Here is a 21,090-nt window from a genome sequence, read left to right as displayed (position 1 = left end):
CTTCTTAGTCTGCCTTCCTTTGCAGTCACTACCAGGATAAAATTACCTGCTGAGGACACAATATATAGGAAGACATAGGACTAAGTGGCTTCAATTTAGTTTTTTTTTCCTAGATTTTGTTTTTATTCAGTAGAAAACAAAACAAACAAACAAACAAAAACCACCCTTAGTAACAGAGTACTTTGCAAATCAATTTGGTTTCCTAACAAGCAGAATGTAAGCTGAGCTTCTGGAGATAGGTTGGTACTTCATAAATTTATTTCTAGGATTCTGTACCAGAAACCAGCAAGTTCTGACTTACTCTGGGCACAGCTTGTACCTAAACCTCTATCCACATACAGGTTTCATCCACTTTATCTCCTAATAAACTTTTATCCCTAACCAGCTGTGTAATCCCATAGGGCAACACGAAAGGGAAGCAGCCTCTGTGGACAAGAATATAGTCTTTTTCAAAACAGAGTTCAACAGACCACTGCCATTATTATCACAGGATTGTGGGGGTAACAGGAGGCAAGCGTCAAAGCAGGGACAGACGCTGGTAACTGAGGTGTCTCCCACTTCCCCTCTCCCATCCAGTGCCTTCCTCAAAACTCTAATTCAAGGCCAGGGAAGGGGCACTTTGAGAGATACAATCCAGTCAGGCCTGAGCTATGGGTCCTGGAATTGCTATTAAAAAGTGCAGGTGATTGGCAACACCTAGCCTTATGGACTAGAATCTTTGGGAGTGGAACTAATTTTTATTAACTGTTCAGAAAACTATTTTTTAACATGCCTCTACACACCGCCTTCCCACCTACTCCCACCACGTCTTCCGCATAGCAACATTTAAGAACCAATGGGGCAAAAGTTCCCTAAGAGAGGGGCAGAAGGTTGAGATAAGACGCAAGAAATATTAGGAAGGATCAGAGAGTGAAAGCTGGGAGGGAGAGGTGAGGGAATGCTTCAGGGTAGTAGCAATCCATAACCATGTGCGGTGCGAATTGTTGAGGGTGGAAACGAGAAAAGGATCTGTGACAAGGGCTTTAACTTGGAGGTAGGTTAAAGGTGAGATCGCAACCGCTGACTAGTTCGAGGTTGGGGAGGTGGAGAGGTGGGGAGGTGGGAGGAGGAGCGAGGATGGGAATAATGGAGGGGGGCGCTCTTCGGAAGGCTCGGGGTTGGGAAGTGAAACTGGAAATTTGAGGTAACAGAATGCGGGTACCAAAGCAGGAATGGAACAGGCGGAGGGAGTAGCCGAAATCCTTTCCTCCGACTCAATGCTTCCCTCAAAACTCCGGGCCTTGACAAGCCTGAGTACGGGGCCAAGACCCAGGAGGGAGAGATTCGGGGAAACGAGCCCAGTCATGGACACCCCTCAGGGATGAACTAGGGTTTCCAGAGGTGGCTCGGGCCAGGCATGAGACGCCAGAAAGTCCTGGGATCCCCCGGAGGACCCCGCTCCTGCTCCGGCTCCCGGAGTCTCCTTCACTCACCATCGCGGCCGCCATCTTGGATCCACGTGTCGCCGTAATTACGTCAGCGGAAGTGTTGCTTCCGCGGTTACCGAGTTTTAACTCAGCGAGGTGCTGCCCAGCTCCAATCGCTTCTGTAATCTCGGTAGGCGGAGTAGCAAAAGAGATTTAGCTGTTAGTCTGTAGTTTGGTTTGCACAGTCTGGTCGCTAATTAGGTGAAAAGAAAAGACTGTATGTCAGTGGGAGCCATGCTAGCTCCTGGCAGAAGCGGCTCCTCCCTGCCCTCTCCTACTGCATTTTGGGTAATTGAGGTGTGTGTAAACGTGCTTGTCTCTGGGAGCCATTTTTACTATTGGCAAGAAGACCCGTTGCCAGGGTTACCGGAGGCCTTGATTTATAGGGGTGGGGTCAGTATCAGCAGCAGCTCTATGGCAAGGATAGTATTTAGATATACATTTAATTATCTTATTGGATGTCTTACATCCGCCCGACTAAACAGAATCATTATTAGGGTAAAATCCTGACTTTTGCTCGACTTCATTCTTATCTGTAAAAAAGGGGATTATTGTAATATTTTCATCATAGACATATGAGGTTTCAATGATAGTGTTAACATAGTATATATTTAATACATAGCAACTTGCTATGTACACTTCTTTGTGTTTATGGTAAATACGAATACACCAAGTTGGTTTTTTGGTTTTTTTTGTTTGTTTGTTTGTTTTGTTTTGTTTCTAGGATTTCATCGCTTTGGGCTGTTTTTTGCTGTTGTTGTATTGTTTTCTTTTTTCCAGATAGAGTAGGAAAGAAACCATGGCATGGGGGCCAGGTGGTGGCGCACCTGGTTAAACGCACACATTACAGTGCACAAGGACCCAGGTTCAAGCCCCTGGTCCCCACCTGCAGGGGGAAAGCTTCACAAGTGGTGAAGCATAGCTGTAGTGTCTCTCTGTTTCTCTCCCTCTCTCCCTTCCCCTCCCCTCTCAATTTCTCTGTCTCTATCCAATAATAAAGAAAATAAAAAGATAAAAAAAAAAGAAGAAGAAACCATGGCACATGAGGACTGGGCTTGAATCTGGGTCGTTGGCACATGTGGCAAAGCAACATACTATTCACCTGAGCTGTTTTACTGGCCCATGAATACATTCATTAATGAATGAGTGAATGAATGAACAGCAGAATAGATGCTGGGAGGTGGTCCAGGAGGTGGCCCTGTGGATAAAGCATGAGGTCCTGAGTTCTATCCCAGGTAGTACATGTACCAGAAAGATGTCTGGCTCTTTCTCTCCTATCTTTCTCATAAATAAATAAATTAAATAATTTTTTAAAAAAGAGTAGTTCCTGGGCGGAAACATCTGTTTTGTATTTGGAGGAGACATCTTTGAATGAGGACTTTAAAAACAATTTAAAAAAATTTTTTTGTATTGTCTTGATTTGCTTATTGGATAAAGACAGCCAGAAATTGAGAGGGAAGGGGGAGATAGAGAGGAAGAGAGACACCTGTAATACTGCTTCACCACTTACAAAGCTTTCACCCTGCAGGTGGGGCCTGGGGGCTGGAACCTGGGTCCTTGCACACTGTAAGATGGGCACTCAACCAGGTGCACCACCAAAAACAGCTCCTAAAAACAGTCTTTACTGTGGAAAATATATAAAAACTACCATTTTGATCATTTGTTAAAGATTTATTAGTTTATGAGAGGAGAGAGAGAAAGAACCAGACTTTCACTCTAACTTGGTCATGTCAGGTATTGAACTCAGGACCTCATATTTGAAAGTCCAGCATTTTATCTACTACATCACCACCTGGGCCACATAGTTGGTTGTTGCTAATATTGTATTATTTGTTGTCATCTGAACTTCACTGCTGCATTCTGAATTTTTCAGATAGATAGAGAGAGAGGAAGAGGGACATTACCCACCATACTGAAGTTTTACCTCAGTGTTTTGATCTGGATTTGAACTTGGGTACGTATGCATGACAGAATAGGGGCATTGTCTAGGTGAACTGTCTTGCCATATGAGTGTACAATTCAGTGGCATCAATTATGTCTACAACATTGTATAATGATCATCATCTAGAACCTGTTCATCATCCCAGACTGAAACTGTGCCATAAAACAACTAACTCCCATTATACCTTTCCCCAGGTCTTGGTAACTGGTAACTACTGTTCTATGTTCTGCTTCTGTGAATTTTTTTTATTCTACATAACTCGTCTAAGTGAAATGATGCAATATTTGTTCTTTTGTGTTTTTATTAGTATATTTGTTTTCAAATTTTATCCTTATTGCTGTATATACCAGAATTTCATCTCTTTAATTTTTTAAATTTTATTATTACTATTATTATTTTCCTTTTTAACCAGAGCGGTGCTCAGCTCTGTCTGCCTTAAGATGGTGCTGGGGATTGAACCTGAGATCAAAGAGCCTTGGGCATGGAAGTCTTTTTGCATAATCATTATACTTTCTCCCTAGCCCTACTGTATTATTATTATTATTTTTGCCTCCAGGGTTATCTCTGGGTCTTGGTGCCTACACTACAAATCCACTGCTCCTGGAGGCCATTTTTCCCCATTTTTGTTGCCCTTGTTATTGTTACTGTTGTTACTGCTATTGTTGTTTCTGGATAAAACAGAGAGAAATTGAGAGAGGAGGGAAAGACAGAGGGGGAGAGAAAGATAGACACTTGCATACATGCCTCACTGCTTATAAAGCAGCCTCCCCGTGGGTGGGGAGCTGGGGGCAATAACTGGGATTTTTTTTTTTTTTTTTTTTTTTTGTTTGAGCTCCAGGACACATTGGTGGTGTCTTCAATCCAGGGAAGTCTGGCCGGCATCCTGATGTTTTTTTTTTTTTTTTTTTTTTTTAATAAATTTTTTTTTAAGTTTTTTTTTTTTAATTCCCTTTTGTTGCCCTTGTTGTTTTATTGTTGTAGTTATTATTGATGTTGTTGTTGTTGGATAGGACAGAGAGAAATGGAGAGAGGAGGGGAAGACAGAGAGGGGGAGAGAAAGACAGTCACCTGCAGACCTGCTTCACCGCCTGCAGGTGGGGAGCCGGGGGCTCGAACCGGGATCCTGACGCCGGTCCTTGAGCTTAGCGCCACCTGCGCTTAACCCGCTGCGCTACAGCCCGACTCATAACTGGGATTTTTAAGCCATTCCTTGCGCTTCACACCATGTAAGCTTAATCTGCTGCACTACTGTCCAGCCCCCTATTGTATTATTATTATTATTATTATTATTAATTTATAAAATGGAAACACTGATAAGACCATAGGATAAGAGGGGTACAATTACATACAATTCCCACCACCAGAACTCCATATCCTCTCCCCTCCCCAATAGCTTTCCTATTCTGTAGTCCTCTAGGAGTATGGACCCAGGGTTATTATAGGGTACAGAAGGTGGGAGGTCTGGCTTCTGTAATTGCTTCCTCACTGAACATGGGTGTTGACAGGTCGATCCATACTCCCAGCCTGTCTCTTTCTCTAGTGGGGCAGAGCTCTGGGGAAGCAGGACTTAGGGCACATTGGTGGGGTTATCTGCCCAGGGAAGTCCATTTGGCATCATGGTAGCATCTAGAACCTGGTGGCTAAAACAAAGAGTTAACATATAAAGCCAAACAATTGTTGACTAATCATGAACCTAAAGCCAAGAATATTGCAGATGAAGATTTGGGGTCTCCACTTTGGAAATAGCTAGTAGGTCTACTTTAGGTATATTCCAAGGGGCCCATGACTTTCTAGTTTTTGCCTGAGCCTGACATCTGATATGCAGGTGGACCCAAATCATTGTCTGGGGAGATATTCTCTATTTTTAATTTTTTTATTTATTCCCTTTTGTTGCCCTTGTTGTGGTTATTATTGTTGTTGTTATTGATATCTTTGTTGTTGGATAGGACAGAGAGAAATGGAGAAAGGAGGGGAAGACAGAGAGGGGGAGAGAAAGATAGACACCTGCAGACCTGCTTTACCACTTGTGAAGTGACTCCCCTGCAGGTGGGGAGCCGGGGACTTGAACCCGGATCATTACTACAGTCCTTGCTTCACACCATGTGCACTTAACCCGCTGCGCAACCACCTGACTCCCTGGGGAGATATTCTTAATTAGAGAGACAGAGACACATCAGAGCACTGCTCAACTTTGAAATATAGTGATACTAGAGATTGAACTCTCAGCCTCTAGGACTTTAGGCAAGAAATTCTGGTGCACAGCTGCTTTGCTGTCTTGTTGGCCCAAATTTTATTTATTTTTAAGGCATCTGAGTGGTCTCCACCTTTTTGTCTTTGTCAATAGTGAAACTATAAACATAGATGCATAAATATCTGTTTTCAGTTCTTTTGGTCATATACCCAGAAAGAGAACTACTGAATCATATATATATATATATATATATATATATATATATATTTTTTTTTTTTTTTTTTTTTGAGATAGAGAGGCAGAGAGAAAGAAATTACTGCACTGAAACTTCCTTCAATGCTATGAAGTTCTGGCTCAAACCTGGGCTGTAAATATGGCAAAACAGCACACTAAATAACCTACTTTGCTAGCCCTGAATCATATAGTATTCTATGTTTTTTTTTTCATAGTGATGGAGACACAGAGAGGCAAAAACAATGAAAAAGATCACAGCATCAAAGCTTCCTTCAGTATGGTGGGGGCTGGGCTTGAACTTGGGCTGTGCACACAGCACAGCAGCATACTATCCAAGTTAGCTGTTAGACATTGCCAGCCCTTAATTTTTTTTTTTTTTTTTTTAGTGAGTGAGAGACCAGAATACTACTCTGTCATGGGTTACCAGGCTTTGTACCTGGCACCCCATGACTGCAGGATGTACATTCTGCCTGCTTTGCCATCTCCCAAGCCCAAAATTTTGAGGAACTGTACTTTTTTCTACAGTAACTGTATACCATTTTGTATTTCCACTAACAATATACAATGGTTCTATCTTCTCCACATCCTCACAAGTGGTTATTTTTTTGTTTTTAAATAAAAATTAAAAGGTGGAGGACATATTATAGTGCTTATGCAAAAGACTTTCATGGCTGAGACTCTGAAGTCCCAGTCCAACCCACATTACCACCACAAGCTAGTGCTTAACAGAGCTCTGGTTAAAAAAAAGAAAGAGAAAGAAAGAAAGAAAGGGGAAGAACAAGGGAAAGGAAGAACAAGAAATATGGCAAAGAGCTCATATCAGTCCTCTTTTAAGAAAGGGTTCTGGGAGGTGTTACACCATATAGACCATTGACTAGAACTTAATCACATGTCTGTGATTTGCTGCAAGAGGGAGTGGGAATGTGGCCATCAATCTGTGTAGTCACAAGCCCCTGATAAAAATTGCCTTTCTCAGAATTGTCATCAGAAATGAAGAAAGAACAAATGAGATTCTGGAAGAAAACACTAATTATCTCAAGGTTATTAGAGAGCTGAAAGCTGAAATAGCTGAGCTAAGAACACAGCTAGCTGAACAAGCTAAAACAGTATCAGAACAGGGTAACAAAATAAATGAACTATAGAAAACAGTACAGGGGAGAGAGAATAGAATAAATGCGGCGGAAGACAGAGTTAGCAAGATCAGGGACAAATTAGACAACTAAAAGAGAAGTAAGAGATCTCAAAAAGTGATTAAGAGATACCGAAAACAACAACAGAGACCTATGGGATGACTTCAAAAGAAATAATATACGCATTATTGGCTTACCAGAGGAAGAAAGAGAGGGAGGGGAAGAAAGCAAAAAAAAAAAAAATTCTCTTTCTGGTGGTCCGGGAGGTGGCGCAGTGGATAAAGCATTGGACTCTCAAGCATGAGGTCCTGAGTTCAATCCTTGGCAGCACATGTACCAGAGTGATGGCTGGTTCTTTCTCTCTCCTCCTATCTTTCTCATTAATAAATAAACAAAATCTTTAAAAAAAAATTCTCTTTCTGGGGGCCAGCTGGTGGCACACCTGGTTGAAAACACATGCTACATCACACAAGGATCTGTGTTTGAGCCCCTGGTCCCCACCTGCAGATGCACTTAACCAGGTGCACCACCACCTGGCAATATATATATATATATTCATTCTATTCTTTAGAAGAAGGAAGGTGCTAGAGATTGAACCCATGATCTCTAGTACTTTGGGTATGTGAATTTCTGTGCTTTAGTAGGCTGAGATTACACCCCTCAGCTAGGGTTCACCCTTGGGTTGTACATTGTATGCGTTTTTACAGATGTATAAGTAGATGTACCCATGGTTAAGAATATCATGCAGAGGGGCCAAGCAATGGTGCACCTGGGTAAACACATAAATTATAGTCCACAGGACCTGGATTCAATCCCCTAGCCCCCACCTACAGGGGGAAAGCTTCATGAGTGGTGGAGCAGGGCTACAGGTGTCTCTGTGTCTGTCTCTCTGTGTCTCCCCCTCCTCTCAATTTCTCTGTCTCTATCCAATTATAAATAAAAATTAAAAAGAAAAGAATATCATGTAGAGCAGCCTCTATAAACTGGAAAAGGCATGGCAATAATTCTCCCTTAGTCTCCAGAGAGAACATTTGGACCTCCCACCACTGGAATTGTTAAGCTAATAAATTTGTGTTGTGGGCTGGGGTAATAGCATAATAGTTGTACAAAAGGCTTTCATGCTTAAGGTTCTGAGGTTTTTTGTGTTTTTTTTTTTATTTTCCCTGTTGTTGCCCTTGTTGCCTTTTTATTGTTGTTGTAGTTATTGTTGTTGTTATTATTGATGTTGTTGTTATATAGGGCAGAGAGAAATGGAGAGAGGAGAGGAATACAGAGAGGGGGAGAGAAAGACAGACACCTGCAGACCTGCTTCACCACCTGTGAAGTGACTCCCCTGCAGGTGGGGAGCTGGGGGCTCGAACCGGGATCATTACTCCAGTCCTTTCTTCCCACCACGTGCACTTAACCCGCTGCGCAACCGCCTGACTCCCGGTTCTGAGGTTTTTTTGTTCAATCCCCAGACTCACAATAAGCCAGAGCTGAGCAGTGCTTTGATCTGTGTGTGTGTGTGTGTGTGTGTCTGTATCATTCTCTCTGTATCTCTCTCATTAAAATAAATATTATTATTTTAAAAATATTGTGTGGGGGGGCTGGGTAATGGCACACCCAGTTAAGTGCACACAGTATTATGTGCAACCAGCTGTGTTTGAACCCATGCTCCCCACCTGTAGGGGAGATGCTTCATGAGCTGTGAAGCAGGTCTGCAGGTGTCTATCTTTCTTTCTCCCTCTCTATCTTCCCTCTCCTTTGAATTTCTCTATGTCCCATCAAATAAAATAGGAAGGGAAAAAAAAAAGTGGCTGCTGAGAGCAGTGGATTCGTAGTGCTGACACCGAGCCCCAGCAATAACCCTAGTGGCAATAAAAAAAAAATGTTGTTTCAAGCCACTAAGTTTGTGCTAGTTTGTTGCAGTCACAGCAGAAAGCTAATACAACGATATTAGGGCAGTTAGAAAGTTTTGAATGGTAGCTGGGTGGTAGTGCAATGGGTTAAGCACATATGGACTGGCATAGGGATCCCAGTTAGAAACCCCAGCTCCCCACCTGCAGGGGAGTCACTTCACAAGTTGTGAAGCAGGCCTGCAGGTGTCTAATCTTTCTCTCCCCAGCTCTGTCTTCTCCTCCTCTCTCAATTTCTCTCTGTCCTGTCCAACAGGAACAACAATAACAAGGGCAACAAAATGGCCTCCAGAAGTAGTGGATTCGTAGTGCAGGCACTGACCCCTAGCGATAACCCTAGAGGAAGAAAAAGAAAGTTTTGAGCTTGGGACCCCATTTCTCTTCAAACCACTGGTCTCTAGCAGGGGAGAATCCTTCTCCCTTTCTTACTTGTCCAGCAAAAAGACACACTGATATTTAGGAGCTAGCAGAATAAGAAGTCAAAGTATCAGTAAAATCTTTAGTATTCATACTTTTTAATTTAAATATATATTTCATTATCTTTAAAGTTTTCTATTCAAAAACCATAGATGTAATTTTTAATATTATTTATTTATTATTGGACAGAGAAATTGAGAAGGAAGAGGGAGACAGAGTGGGAGAGAGAGAGAGACACTTGCAGCCTTGCTTCACCACTTGTGAAGCTTTCCTCCTGCAGGTGGGGACCAGGGGCTTGAACCTGGGTCCTTGTGTGCTATATAATATGTGCACTTAACCAGGTGCACCACTGCCTGGCCCTGATATAATTGGAATTCAACTGTCCCAAGCAATAGAAATATCAACTTGGGGTCTCCTGAGAATGGCAGGTTGTGAGTTGCTAGAGTCAAAAAGAGATTGTCCATCCATTTAACAGATGAAAAAATGAGGCTGGAATCATGAAGGTGCCTGGGAGTGGGAGGAGTGAAGGGTCCTGGACAGATGGTGCTGGAGCTATCATTGTATAAGCTCTTTCTTGAAGCCAGGGTCTGCCCCAGTCTACTCCTGTCCATTATGGCTGCTGTTGGTACTGGCTCTCAGTGGCAGTGTAGAAGTCATCCAGCACACTCTGGATATATTCAAAGGTGGGCCGCTCCTCAGGGCGGTTCTTCCAGCATCGCATCATGATGTCATAGAGCTCCTCGGGGCAGTGCTCTGGACGAGGCATCCGGTATCCACGCTCCAGTGACCGGATCACCTCGGGGTTTGACATTCCTGAGAAGGAGCCATAGAATTAAAAGGTAGAAAGACTCAAGACAGGAACCAAGTGTGGGGTACTGCTGCCTCCCCATCTCCCAGTGGAAACTGAGTCCCTCCCACTGGGAAGGCCAAGTCTCCCTCAGTCTCCCCTGTGGACATGACTCCCTGTTCTGAATCAGTGGGAGCTGAGGGAGGCTGCTAGGAGTGTTCTCAAAAAGTTTTCCTCCCTGATGAGAAAAGAGAGTTTTGGGGACACAGCTGTCTTCCTTTCTGCAGACAGTGAGACAGTGGAGCAGCAAGCTACATGATCACATGTGAAAAATAGTCACAGGGAAACTAATGCAGCGTTCTAAGAGATATTAAGCTACAGAACTACCAGTCAGCACTGCCAGATTCCTTACTGTGAGATTAAATAACCTGCCTCTTTCAGCCACTTATAGTCTGCTCTTTTGTTGCTTCTAGTCCATTATTTCTTAATGTTTATAAAGTTCTATAACACACTGCTTGCATGAACATCTCCACTTGGATGTTTACAAATTGCCTCAAATGTAAGAGGGCTAAAATATAATTCTTGAATCTCTACCCCTAGGCCACTCCTCATTTAGTTGCTCAGTTAAGACCAGAAGACTCATTAGTGATCTCCTTTATCACCTTCCACATCAGCAAATCACGTCCTTTCATAGCACCAGTTGATAAGCTTACCTACATAATCTTCACAGGTGAAGATAATGTGGCTGGAGAAATGGATTTCTCAAAGTGTAATTGTTGATGGGGGTAGGATCCAAATGTAAACTGTCAGGTGCTCTTTATATTTGCTTTGTCCTTCTCCTCAGTGTTTGTGTTACCACTATCCCAAGAGACATCCCAAATGAGAAGGACCTTATTTAATGGTTTACATACACTCTACATGTTAAGTGTGTTTTTGTACACCAATGCAGTCTACCCTATGTGAGGTCCTTCCCATAGGTGCAAAAAGAGACAGATTTGTCTATTCAGCAGTCTCTAAGTGCTCACTATGTGCCAAGTACAGACACAGAATGTGCAGACACAGCAGTGAGGAAGAGACATGATTCTAGACTTGTTACACTCAGAAACTAATGGGAAAAATATTTACCAAGTATGTAATTGTCAATTATGATGAACACTGTGAATGCAACAGTTTAGGATACTGTGAGTGAGAGTGTGCAGACACAAGGTTCTGGCCACTTAACTCCAAGACACATCCCAAGTCCTCCCACTTCTGATTCACAGCCTCCACCATTATCCTGGAAGAGGATATTGACTGTGTCTGCATGAATTTGGTAAGCGCCCAAGGGAAGAGGAAGGGCCAGGAGAACGTCTAGATTTTTAGCTAATGAAACTGAGTGAGTTGTGGAGCTCTTAGCTGAGGAGACAAAAGGGGGCAAAAGAGGAGAGGTTGGGGGGTTGAAGATCTGAATGGACACACTGACAAGGTGACTAGGCTGGGCTCTGGAAACAGTCAGATGCCCACTTTCCTACCTGGGTAAGGGATCCGGCCATAGGTGACAATCTCCATCAGCAAGATACCAAAGGACCAGATGTCTGACTTGATGGTGAAGGATCCAAAGTTTATGGCTTCAGGAGCTGTCCACTTGATGGGGAACTTGGCTCCTGCAGGGTTACACAGCAAGGAGTCAGGGAGAGCCTGGGGAGCCAGGTGGGTTGGGTCTCTGCTAGGGTAAGCAAATAAGATGAGGGCCCAGTTGCTAACATCTATCCCATATAGGCCCTGAGTTTCCTCAGCCTAGCCTTTGTGGAAGTAATGAACAGTCATCCTGAGGACATCATGGCTAAAGTGGGTCCTGGGGTGCAGTGGGGGTTCCTGCTCTCAATCTACCTCGTCAATACCTAATATCCCAGTGAGCTAAGATGCCTCAAAGTTCGAGTCCTTATAGGTCACAGAACCTATGGGTCAGGAGGAAATGAGGGGGCCTTAAACTCAGGTCACAGCTAGAGCAGAAAAATTCTCACTGCCCACCCCACCCCCCCCATGAAGGGAAGGCAGATTTTCTCCTTGCCCCCTTCCATCCAGGCCAGGGTGAGTTCAGTTAAACTTTGGTTTAGTGATATTTCTCAATTCCTTTGTGACTGGTGAGCATAGTCTACAGGGTACATGGTGTATAGTAAGGATGGAGAACTTTCTTCTGCCACGAGCCGTTTGGAAATATATATATCATTTGTGGGTAATCCAAAATTATTAACTCAAAAATTAGTGTTTAATGTTGCTATAAACAAAACAAAACAAAAAAACTAGCTGCCTTAACAGGGTGAAGATCAAATGATTTCACAGGCACTAGAGGACCCCCAGACCAGATGATCCCTATCCCTATTGCATACAATACATGAATTCGGTGAGACCTGCTTTATGGCCAAGAACACACTCAAGTTTTAAAAACTGCTCTATGGGGAGTTAGGCAGTAGCACAGTGGGTTATGCGCATGTGGCACAAAGCAGAAGGACCAGCAGAAGGAACCTGGTTTGAGCCTCCGGCTCCCCACCTGCAAGAGAGTCCCTTCACAAGTGGTGAAGCAGGTCTGCAGGTGTCTATCTTTCTCTTCCCCTCCTCTCTCCATTTCTCTCTGTCCTATCCAACAACGACATCAATAATAACTACAACAATAAGACAACAAGGGCAACAAAAGGGAATAAATAAATAAATAAATAAATAAATAAGAAAAATTGCTATTTTTCTCTATGAATTTGTTCTTGAGAATTGAAAGAATTTATTTTCTGCTTGTTTTCTCCCGTTACAGAAATTATACATTCTACTGTAGTTCTTTTAGTGGTTACCCTTAACTAAACTTCTTTAATTTCATCATAACACTCTGACATAACAGATGATTGATAGGTAGGTAGGTAAATAGATATTGCATTGTCAGAAAAATCATGATGTACTTTTGCATAGAAAAATATAACTTTTTCTGACAATTCAATAGATAAATAGATGATAGATATAGATATAAATTTCCTTCAGTGTGACAGGGACTGGGCTCAGACCTGGGCCATACATATGGCAAAGCAGCATACTATCCATGTGAGCCATTTTAATTAATTTTTTTCCCTCTTTTTGCCACCAAGGTTATTACTGGGGCTCAGTGCTGGTACTATGAATCCATCATTCCTGACAGCATTTTCTCCTTACTTTCCTTCCTCCCCCCCGCCCCCAGTTTATTGAATAAGACAAGAGAAATTAGGAGGAAGGGAGAGGTAGAGATGGAGAGAGAAAAATAGACACCTGCGGACCTGCTTCTCCTGCAGGTGGGGAGCAGGGGCTCGAACTGAGGTCCTTGCATATGGCAATATGTGCACTTAACCAAGTACACCACTGCCTGCCCCCCCCCCCCAGTTGGCCTTAAATGTAATTTTATTTTTAATTTAATTATTTTTAAATATTTTATTTATTTAATGAGAGAGACTAGAGTACTTGTCAGCTCTAGCTTATGGTGTTGCTGGAAATTGAACCTAGGACCTTAGAGCCTCAGGAATGAGAGGTTTTACATAATTATTTTATTTTTTGAAATATTTTCTTTTTCTTTTTAATGAGATAAAGATAGGGAGACCAGAGCACTGCTCAGTTCTGGCTGATGGTGGTGCTGGGATTGAACCTGGGATATCAGAACCTTAGGTATGAAAGTCTTTTGAATAGCCATTATGCTGTTTCCTTGTTGGTATGCATGAGACCCCTTCTGTTTCATTTGGTTTAAATCCCCCCTGCTTAACACTATTCTATTTACATAACCACTTCATTCTATTTGTATAACCGCTGTTAACAAGCACCTCCCTCCAGGGCATTGGTTCAATCCCCACTGTTTCATGATATGTTTTTGCTCCACCCCCCCTCCTTGTCACACCCTGATCCCTTCTTTATCACACCCTGATTTTCACCAGTCACTTTTCTCTCCACCTTCTCTATGTCACATCCTGTTTCCACCCTACTTCGCAAGTATATATAAAGACAGCATTGTGAGTTTTACAGTACCTTTTAGTTTAGCTTAGCTCGGCTTAGATTGTGCTGTGTCCTGCATGAATAAAGAGATACTGCGTACAACCCAGCCATGAGTCCCTGGTCGTCTGTTACCCGCCCGTGAAGCCAGCCTGGCGAAAACAACATTTCCTAGCCCTTAAACTTTTTTCTTTTTTTTTTTATTATCTTTATTTATTTATTGGATAGAGACAGCCAGAAATCGAGAGGGAAGTGGGTGATAGAGAGACACCTGCAGACCTGCTTCACCACTTGCAAAGCTTTCCCCCTGCAGGGAACCAGGGACTCGAACCTGGGTCCTTGTGCATTGTAATATGTGCATTCAACCAAGTGCGCCACCACCCGGCCCCACAACTTTTTTTTTTTTTAATTATTGGGTAGGGATAGAGAGAAATTGAGAGAGGAGAGGGAGAGAGACAGAGAGACACCTGCAGTACTGCTTCACCACTTGTGAAGCTTTCCCCTTGCAGGTGGGGACCAAGGTTTTGTACCTGGGTCCTTGTGCACTATACTGTGTGTGCTTAATCAGATGCGGCACTACCTGCCCCCTGCCCTTAAACTTAATTTTAACTTGTACTTGCCTACAACCTAAAACTGATCAGTCATTGGCTGAGACTCTGCAGGCCAGGATGGTATCCAGAAGGACTCCATCAAGGTTATTCTTTTTTTTTTTTTTTAATTTTGTTTATTTTTCCTTTTGTTGTCCTTGTTGTTTTTTATTGTTATTGTAGTTATTATTGTTGTTACTGAGGTCATCATTGTTACATAGGACAGAGAGAAATGGAGAGAGGAGGGGAAGACAGAGGGGGAGAGAAGGACACCTGCAGATCTTCTTCACCACCTGTGAAGCGACTCCCCTGCAGGTGGGGAGCCAGGGGCTTGAACTGGGATCCACATGCCTGTCCTTGTGCTTGGTGCCACATGCACTTAACCTGCTATGCTACCGCCCGACTCCCATTCTTTTTTATTTTTAATAGAGTACTGCTAAACTGTTTTAGGGTGGTACAGGGGATTGAATCTCAGACATTTGGTGCCTCAGTCATGAAAGTCTTTTTGTATAACCATTGTGATATCTTCCCTCAATAGTAGATTAAGCTCAATAGTAGATGGCTAGTGTTAAAATAGGCCTTTGTATTTTATTTTGTTACTACTACTACTACTGCTGCTGCCATCAGAGTTATTACTGGGGCTTGGTGCTGGTTCTATGAATCTATGGCCTTTCTTTTTATTTTATTGGATAAGACAGAGAAATTGAGAGGAGGGGGAGATAAAGAGGGAGAGAGAAAGATAAGACACCGGAAGACCTGTTTCACCACCTACGTAGTGTCCTCCCTATAGGTGGGGAGTAGGGGCTCAAACCCTGATCCTTGCTCGTAGTAATATGTGTATTTAACCTAGTGTGCCACTGCCCAGCCCCTGACCTTTGCATTTTACCAATCACTGTCACAGCTATCAACTCCAACAGTCACAACTCATCCAAATAGGGACCAGGGGCCACTAGGCAACACTCCCTACCTTCACGAGCTGTGTACTCATTGTCTTCTATGACCCGTGCCAGGCCAAAGTCAGCAATCTTGCATACCAGGGACGCAGAGACCAAGATGTTGGCAGCTCGGAGGTCTCGGTGGATATAGTTCCTTCGCTCGATGAAGGCCATGCCTTCTGCAATCTCCAACCAAAACAGACACATCCTCAACCTCAGATCAGTCCCAGCCTAAGGTGGGTACCACCCAAATGCTGAAGTGGAATGTCGAAGTATGATACAGGCTGGGGGTGGCCACATACACAAGATCCCCCATTTTTAAACTTATGTTTTTGTTGTTGTTTTTTAACCAGAGCACTGATCAGCTCTGGCTTATTGTGGTGTGGGGGATTGAACCTGTGACTTCGGAGCCTCAGGCATTATGACAGTCTGTTTGCATAGCCATTATGCTATCTACCCCCGTTCTAAAGTTATGTTTTTTGTTTGTTTGTTTGTTTCTACCAGGGTTTTTGCTGGTGCTTGGTGCCTATACAACTGATCTACTGTTCCTGGAAGTCCTTCCTTCCTTCCTTCCTTCTGTCCTACTCCCATTCTTTCTTTTTACAGAGACAGAGAGAAATTTAAGAGAAGGGGTAGAGAGAGAAAAAAAAAAAAAGAGGCACCTGTAGCACTGCTTCACTGCTCATTAACCCCCCCCCCCATTATAGATGGGGATCAAGGGCTTAAACCCAAGTTCTTGCACATGGTAAAGTGTTCATTGTACTGGGTGTACCACTATCAGATCCTCCAGCCTCCTCCTTTTTGGCTAGGAGGGCCATAGACTCAGGTTGCCAATACTCAGTCTACCCATCCAAGTATGTGTATTTGGGTGGGGGTGGGGGAATCCTCAGGTCCTGAGTCAGTTTTGGTCCTTAAAGTTCCAAGACTTCTAGAACATATTTTGAAGAAAAAGCAATGGTACTGTTTCTCTAGACCTACACACATGCACACCAGGCTACCATGGAGAACTTCCATTCCTAACCCTCTTTGGAAAAACTATCTTGGTTCATGTCAAACTCTGTTATATCTCTTGTACTTTCTTCATCCATAAGCCTGGGTAGGGAAAATTAATATGATCATTCAACAAGTATCTAATGAGTATCTTCTGAGCTCCAAACCAGTTATTTGAACAAGTATTTAGTCAAACAAAGTCCTTACCTTCGATAGTAAGTACCATAGGGAAAGGATAAAGCAAGACTTTCTGTGACAGGACTTTCTTGGATCAAGTGCTTTGAGGAGGTCAAATTTTAGCAGAGCTCACAGTGATGATAATACATGTGTTAAATAAGAAGATTCCTGGCAGAAGAGAACACCAGGCATAAAGGCTTTGGAACAGGAATGAACTTGGGTGTCCTGGGACAGCACAGAGACCAGGGTGGCTGAAGTTAGTACAGTGGGAGTGTGGGGAGCTGGCTGGTCAGGGAAGGGAGGTGGCTGATCATGAAGAAACTTGCAGGCTAGTTGAGGAAGTTGCACTCTGAGCATAATAGGAAGAGAGTGACACTGCTAGCTGAGCCATTCAGCACAGGACAGCTTCAGGAAGCCATCCCTTTACCCTCTGCTCCTCCTCACAAGGAGGGAGAAGTTACATTTCTCTGGTAGAAAAGGGGGGAGGAGAAAAGTAGTCTTAATTGGTAAGAGGAGGGTCTCAGGGTTCCAACTTCTGCCCACCACACCCCTAAAATAAAAGCAGCCACAGGGGGAAGGGAGCAGAATACTTTGAGGGAGGTAACCCCCACCCCCATTCCCACATTGTGCAGTACTACAGAGACTTTTCTCCTTCAGACAAAAGGAGAAAAGTAGCTGGAGAGTAGAGTTCTGATTTCTCTGTGGCAGTGGGCAGAGAAGGATGATTTTACACTATTTTATTTTTATATTTAAACATTTTTTTAATTTGCTTCCCCCCCTTTTGTTGCCCTGTTTTCTTGTTGTTATAGTTGTTATTGTTGTTGATGTAATCATTGTTGGATAGGACAGAAAGAAATGGAGAGAGATGGGGACGACAGAGAGGGGAAGAGAAAGATAGACACCTGCAGAGCTACTTCACCGACTTCCCTGCAGGTGGGGAGCCAGGGGCTCGAACCGGGATCCTTAAGCCAGTCCTTGCGCTTTGTGCCACGTGTGCATAACCTGCTGTGCTATCGCTCAACCCCCTATTTTACACTATTTTAATACTAGAAGGCTTTAAGCAGGAATGTGGAATGTGATGTGGTCTGGAGATATATATATATATATATAGTCACCATGAATTCTAAGTGAATGATAAAATGTGTGTAGGATTTTTATTCACAGTGGAGCCCTGGCAACTTCTGATGGGAAGATGTGGGTTTCCACAGACATTATTTTTTTAAACTTATAAGGGTTTATTCAAGAGAGCTTTAAGATTAACCTTTGAAAAGGCAAAAGATTTATATGTTTTGAAGGGAAACCAGAATAAGATAAAACTTAATTTTATTTTTTGAAATATTTATTCTTAATTTTTTGTTATCTTTACTTATTTATTAAATAGAGACTGTCAGAAATCTAGAGGGAAGGGGGAGATAGAGAGGAAGAGAGACAGAGAGACACCTGCAGCCCTGCTTCACCACTTATGAAACTTTCCCCTGCAGGTGGGGACCAGGGGCTCAAACTTGGGACTTCACACACTGTAACATGTGCGCTCAACTAGGTGCACCACCACCTGGCCCCTTAAAATGAAACTTTAAACACCCAGAAAACAGAGATTATTGTTTACAAGCTGATCTTGGAGATTCTTACAGCAAGTGTCACTATCCCTTTTATTTATTAACTTACTTGTTTACTATTTAATTCTTTAAGATTTACTTATTAATGAGAAGGAAAAATGGGGAGAGAGAACTAGAGCATCATTCTGGCATATGCAGTGCTGAGGACTGAATTCAGAACCAGTGCACAGCCTCTAGGTCTTATTTTATATTTTAATATTTTATATTTAGTTATTATTGGTTAGAGACAGAGAAAATTGAGAGGAGGGAGAGAGAAAGGGGAAAAGACAGATACCTGCAGCCCTGCTTCACCACTTCTGAAGCTTTCCCCCTGAAGGTAGGGGCCAGGAGCTTGGGACCTTGCGCACTGTAATGTGTGTACTTAACCAGGTATGCCACTGCCTGGCCCTGTATGTTTATATTTTATATTATCATTTTTTGCCACTGGGGTTATTGATGGGCTTAGTGCTTACACAACTCCATTGTTCCCAGTGGCCATTTTTTTTAATAGAAAGTGAAAGACACAGAGAGAAGGAGAGAGAGAGAGAGAGAGAGAGAGAGAGGAGAGACACCTATAGCCTTGCTCCACAGCTCATGAGGCTTCCTCCTTGCAAGTGGGGACCAGGGACTTGAACATGGGTCCTCATGCATAGTAGCATGTTCAATGGAATGAATCCAGGGTGGTATGCATACAATCTCCCTGGCTCAATTTTCTATTCTTTTACTTTTCAGAGGGAGAGGGAGACAGGAGAGACATTATAATACTGTCCCACTATCAATAGAGCTTTGGTGATACCATTTACAACGTTCCTGTGTGGTGCTGGGGCTTCATGCATAGAAGGGCATGCACTCTATACTGAGTGAACTATCTCTTCACTCCTACAGTCTGTTTCAGGGAGGAGGGCTACTTATTCCAGACCACACTGCCTGAGAAATTCTGAATGTTAGATTCAAACCACATGGATTTCTAATCCATACTGCCTCTCGTTACCTCTACCTCTAGTGTTATAGAGGATTGCAAGTGGGTGCAATCTGGTGAGATTATTTGAGGAGATGGGGGTCTGGCTAGGCAGACCACAACTAAGGCACCAGCAGACTTGAAAAGTGTGAATGAAGGAGGTAGAGCACTTGCAGGAAATGGCCAGCAGGAGATACTCATGTTGTTGGAATTGAGATCTGAGCAGGCTCCAGACTCTCCAACCAAAGCTGGCGTGTTAATGATTTTGTTTGTGGTGTCCAGCCATCTCTGGGGTGAGACAAAGGGTCTAGGCCCGGGAAGTATGGGAAATGAGTTCTTAGTTAACAGTGGTTACTCCTCAATCGCTATCGAACAGGCCATGGCCGGTGCGCCGCTATGTTCCATCGCTGGGGAGCCAGAGACGACCCGAACTGCCCCTGTGGCTACAGACAGACTATGACCCACATAGTCAACGACTGCCACCTCTCCAGATTCAAAGGAGGTCTCGAAACTTTACATCAGGCTCAACCTGACGCTGTTGACTGGCTACGGAAGAAGGGCAAATGCTAGAAGAAGTGGTTACTACATTAATAGCAGACATTGTAGTTTATGTGTTTGCTATGAGATGGTATTTAAATTTAAATAGTATTTAGTCTGTGCTTCAAGGGAGGTGCAACAATTACCATCCCTGTTTCACGGTTAGAATCCTAGAGAAATTACTGGTCCAGGGGAGGGAAAAAAAAAAAAAGAAAAAAAGAACTGGTCCACGTGGAGATCAGAATTGGAACTCTGATAACCCTGCTCATTACTCTACTTGAGTTTCTGGCCTTGTATTTAGCACAGAGTGGCAGACACTCACATGTTATTGATTTGCATATAAGCTATTATCAATTTAGATTCATGGTGCAATGGGACTCACCTCACTAAGGAGACAGAGGATAAAGGCTAAGTGACTCTGTGGAGTTAGACTGGCTCAGTTAGAGATCCACAGTTCTTTGATGACAAGTTATTTCATTCCTCTATGTCTCATGTTTCTGCCTGTAAAATGTAGAAAACAGAACCTGCCTCCAGAGGCTAGGATGATAGCTTAATGGTTAGGTAAAACACTCTCATGCCTGAGGCTCTGAGGTCCCAGGTTTAGTCCCTGGCACCACCTTAAGTCAGTATTAAGCAGTGAGCTGGATTGGGAAGGGATGTGGGGAGAGAGAGGAGGAGAGTAAGAGGAGAGGGGAAAAATAATAGCTTGCTCCCAAGGGGTTATGTGAAGATTAATTCTCTAAGCCTGCATCAAAAACTTTTAACAGTTTCAGCCGCATAGTAAGTATTCACTTCAAGGGTGCGTATAAATATTCTGCAGAGGAAAGTGGTACTCAGAGAGGTTAAGAAATTTGCTCAAAGCAACATAGGCAGAGCTAGGGTTAAAACCAAAACTATAAGTGACTCTGAAGCACACATGCTTAGAGACTGTTGCTTTTCTGAGGTTTTTCAACTGAAGGAATAATGTATAGATTTAATGAGTTCAGGGTTGGTCTAAGATTAGGTGTTCATGAGGTGGTTTGTCATTATATCAGACCTTGGAACTGGGATTCACTTCGGATTATCAGGGAATGATAGATTCAGAGCTGCAAGGGTCTATAGGGATATTCTAGTTCAAGGTTCTTCAAACTGAATCCAATGTAGTCTTGGGGCAGGGATGGGGATGTAAAAGAAAGGCCATATGGTCCTCCCTTCAGTTAGAACAGCTGTTTTGACCTATTTTAGAATATTCAACTATTATAAAAGATTAATTTGGGAGTCGGGCGGTAGCA

General features: G+C 43.1%; 2 protein-coding genes and 2 long non-coding RNA genes across 5 annotated transcripts in view; 2 read left to right on the top strand and 2 right to left on the bottom strand.

Annotated features, from left to right (window-relative positions):
- TM9SF4 (transmembrane 9 superfamily member 4) overlaps positions 1 to 1,716 on the bottom strand; it is a 52,500-nt gene extending 50,784 nt beyond the window's left edge. The window contains exon 1 of one of the 2 annotated variants that reach the window (XM_060188466.1): positions 1,473 to 1,716. In XM_060188466.1, the coding sequence (XP_060044449.1) occupies positions 1,473 to 1,487 (15 nt within the window). In that variant the 5' untranslated portion in view covers positions 1,488 to 1,716. The remainder of the gene's footprint in view (positions 1 to 1,472) is intronic. The other variant, XM_007523068.3, reaches the window with a different exon arrangement.
- LOC132537680 (uncharacterized) lies at positions 941 to 10,822 on the top strand. Its single transcript, XR_009549141.1, has 3 exons — positions 941 to 1,037; positions 3,340 to 3,420; positions 10,666 to 10,822. It is a non-coding gene; the product is annotated as an uncharacterized LOC132537680 (long non-coding RNA).
- HCK (HCK proto-oncogene, Src family tyrosine kinase) overlaps positions 9,357 to 21,090 on the bottom strand; it is a 45,536-nt gene continuing 33,802 nt past the window's right edge. The window contains exons 11-13 of the mRNA XM_016188125.2: positions 15,595 to 15,748; positions 11,577 to 11,708; positions 9,357 to 10,091 (exon numbers count right to left, since the gene is read on the bottom strand). Coding sequence (XP_016043611.1) covers positions 9,889 to 10,091; positions 11,577 to 11,708; positions 15,595 to 15,748 — 489 coding nt within the window. The 3' untranslated portion in view covers positions 9,357 to 9,888. The remainder of the gene's footprint in view (positions 10,092 to 11,576; positions 11,709 to 15,594; positions 15,749 to 21,090) is intronic.
- LOC132537678 (uncharacterized) overlaps positions 15,715 to 21,090 on the top strand; it is a 31,110-nt gene continuing 25,734 nt past the window's right edge. The window contains exon 1 of the long non-coding RNA XR_009549139.1: positions 15,715 to 15,798. This is a non-coding gene — a long non-coding RNA (uncharacterized LOC132537678). The remainder of the gene's footprint in view (positions 15,799 to 21,090) is intronic.

This window comes from Erinaceus europaeus, chromosome 1 (assembly GCF_950295315.1).
Source record: "Erinaceus europaeus chromosome 1, mEriEur2.1, whole genome shotgun sequence".
Lineage (NCBI taxonomy): Eukaryota > Metazoa > Chordata > Mammalia > Eulipotyphla > Erinaceidae > Erinaceus > Erinaceus europaeus.
This window is presented reverse-complemented; position numbering and strand designations above follow the sequence as displayed.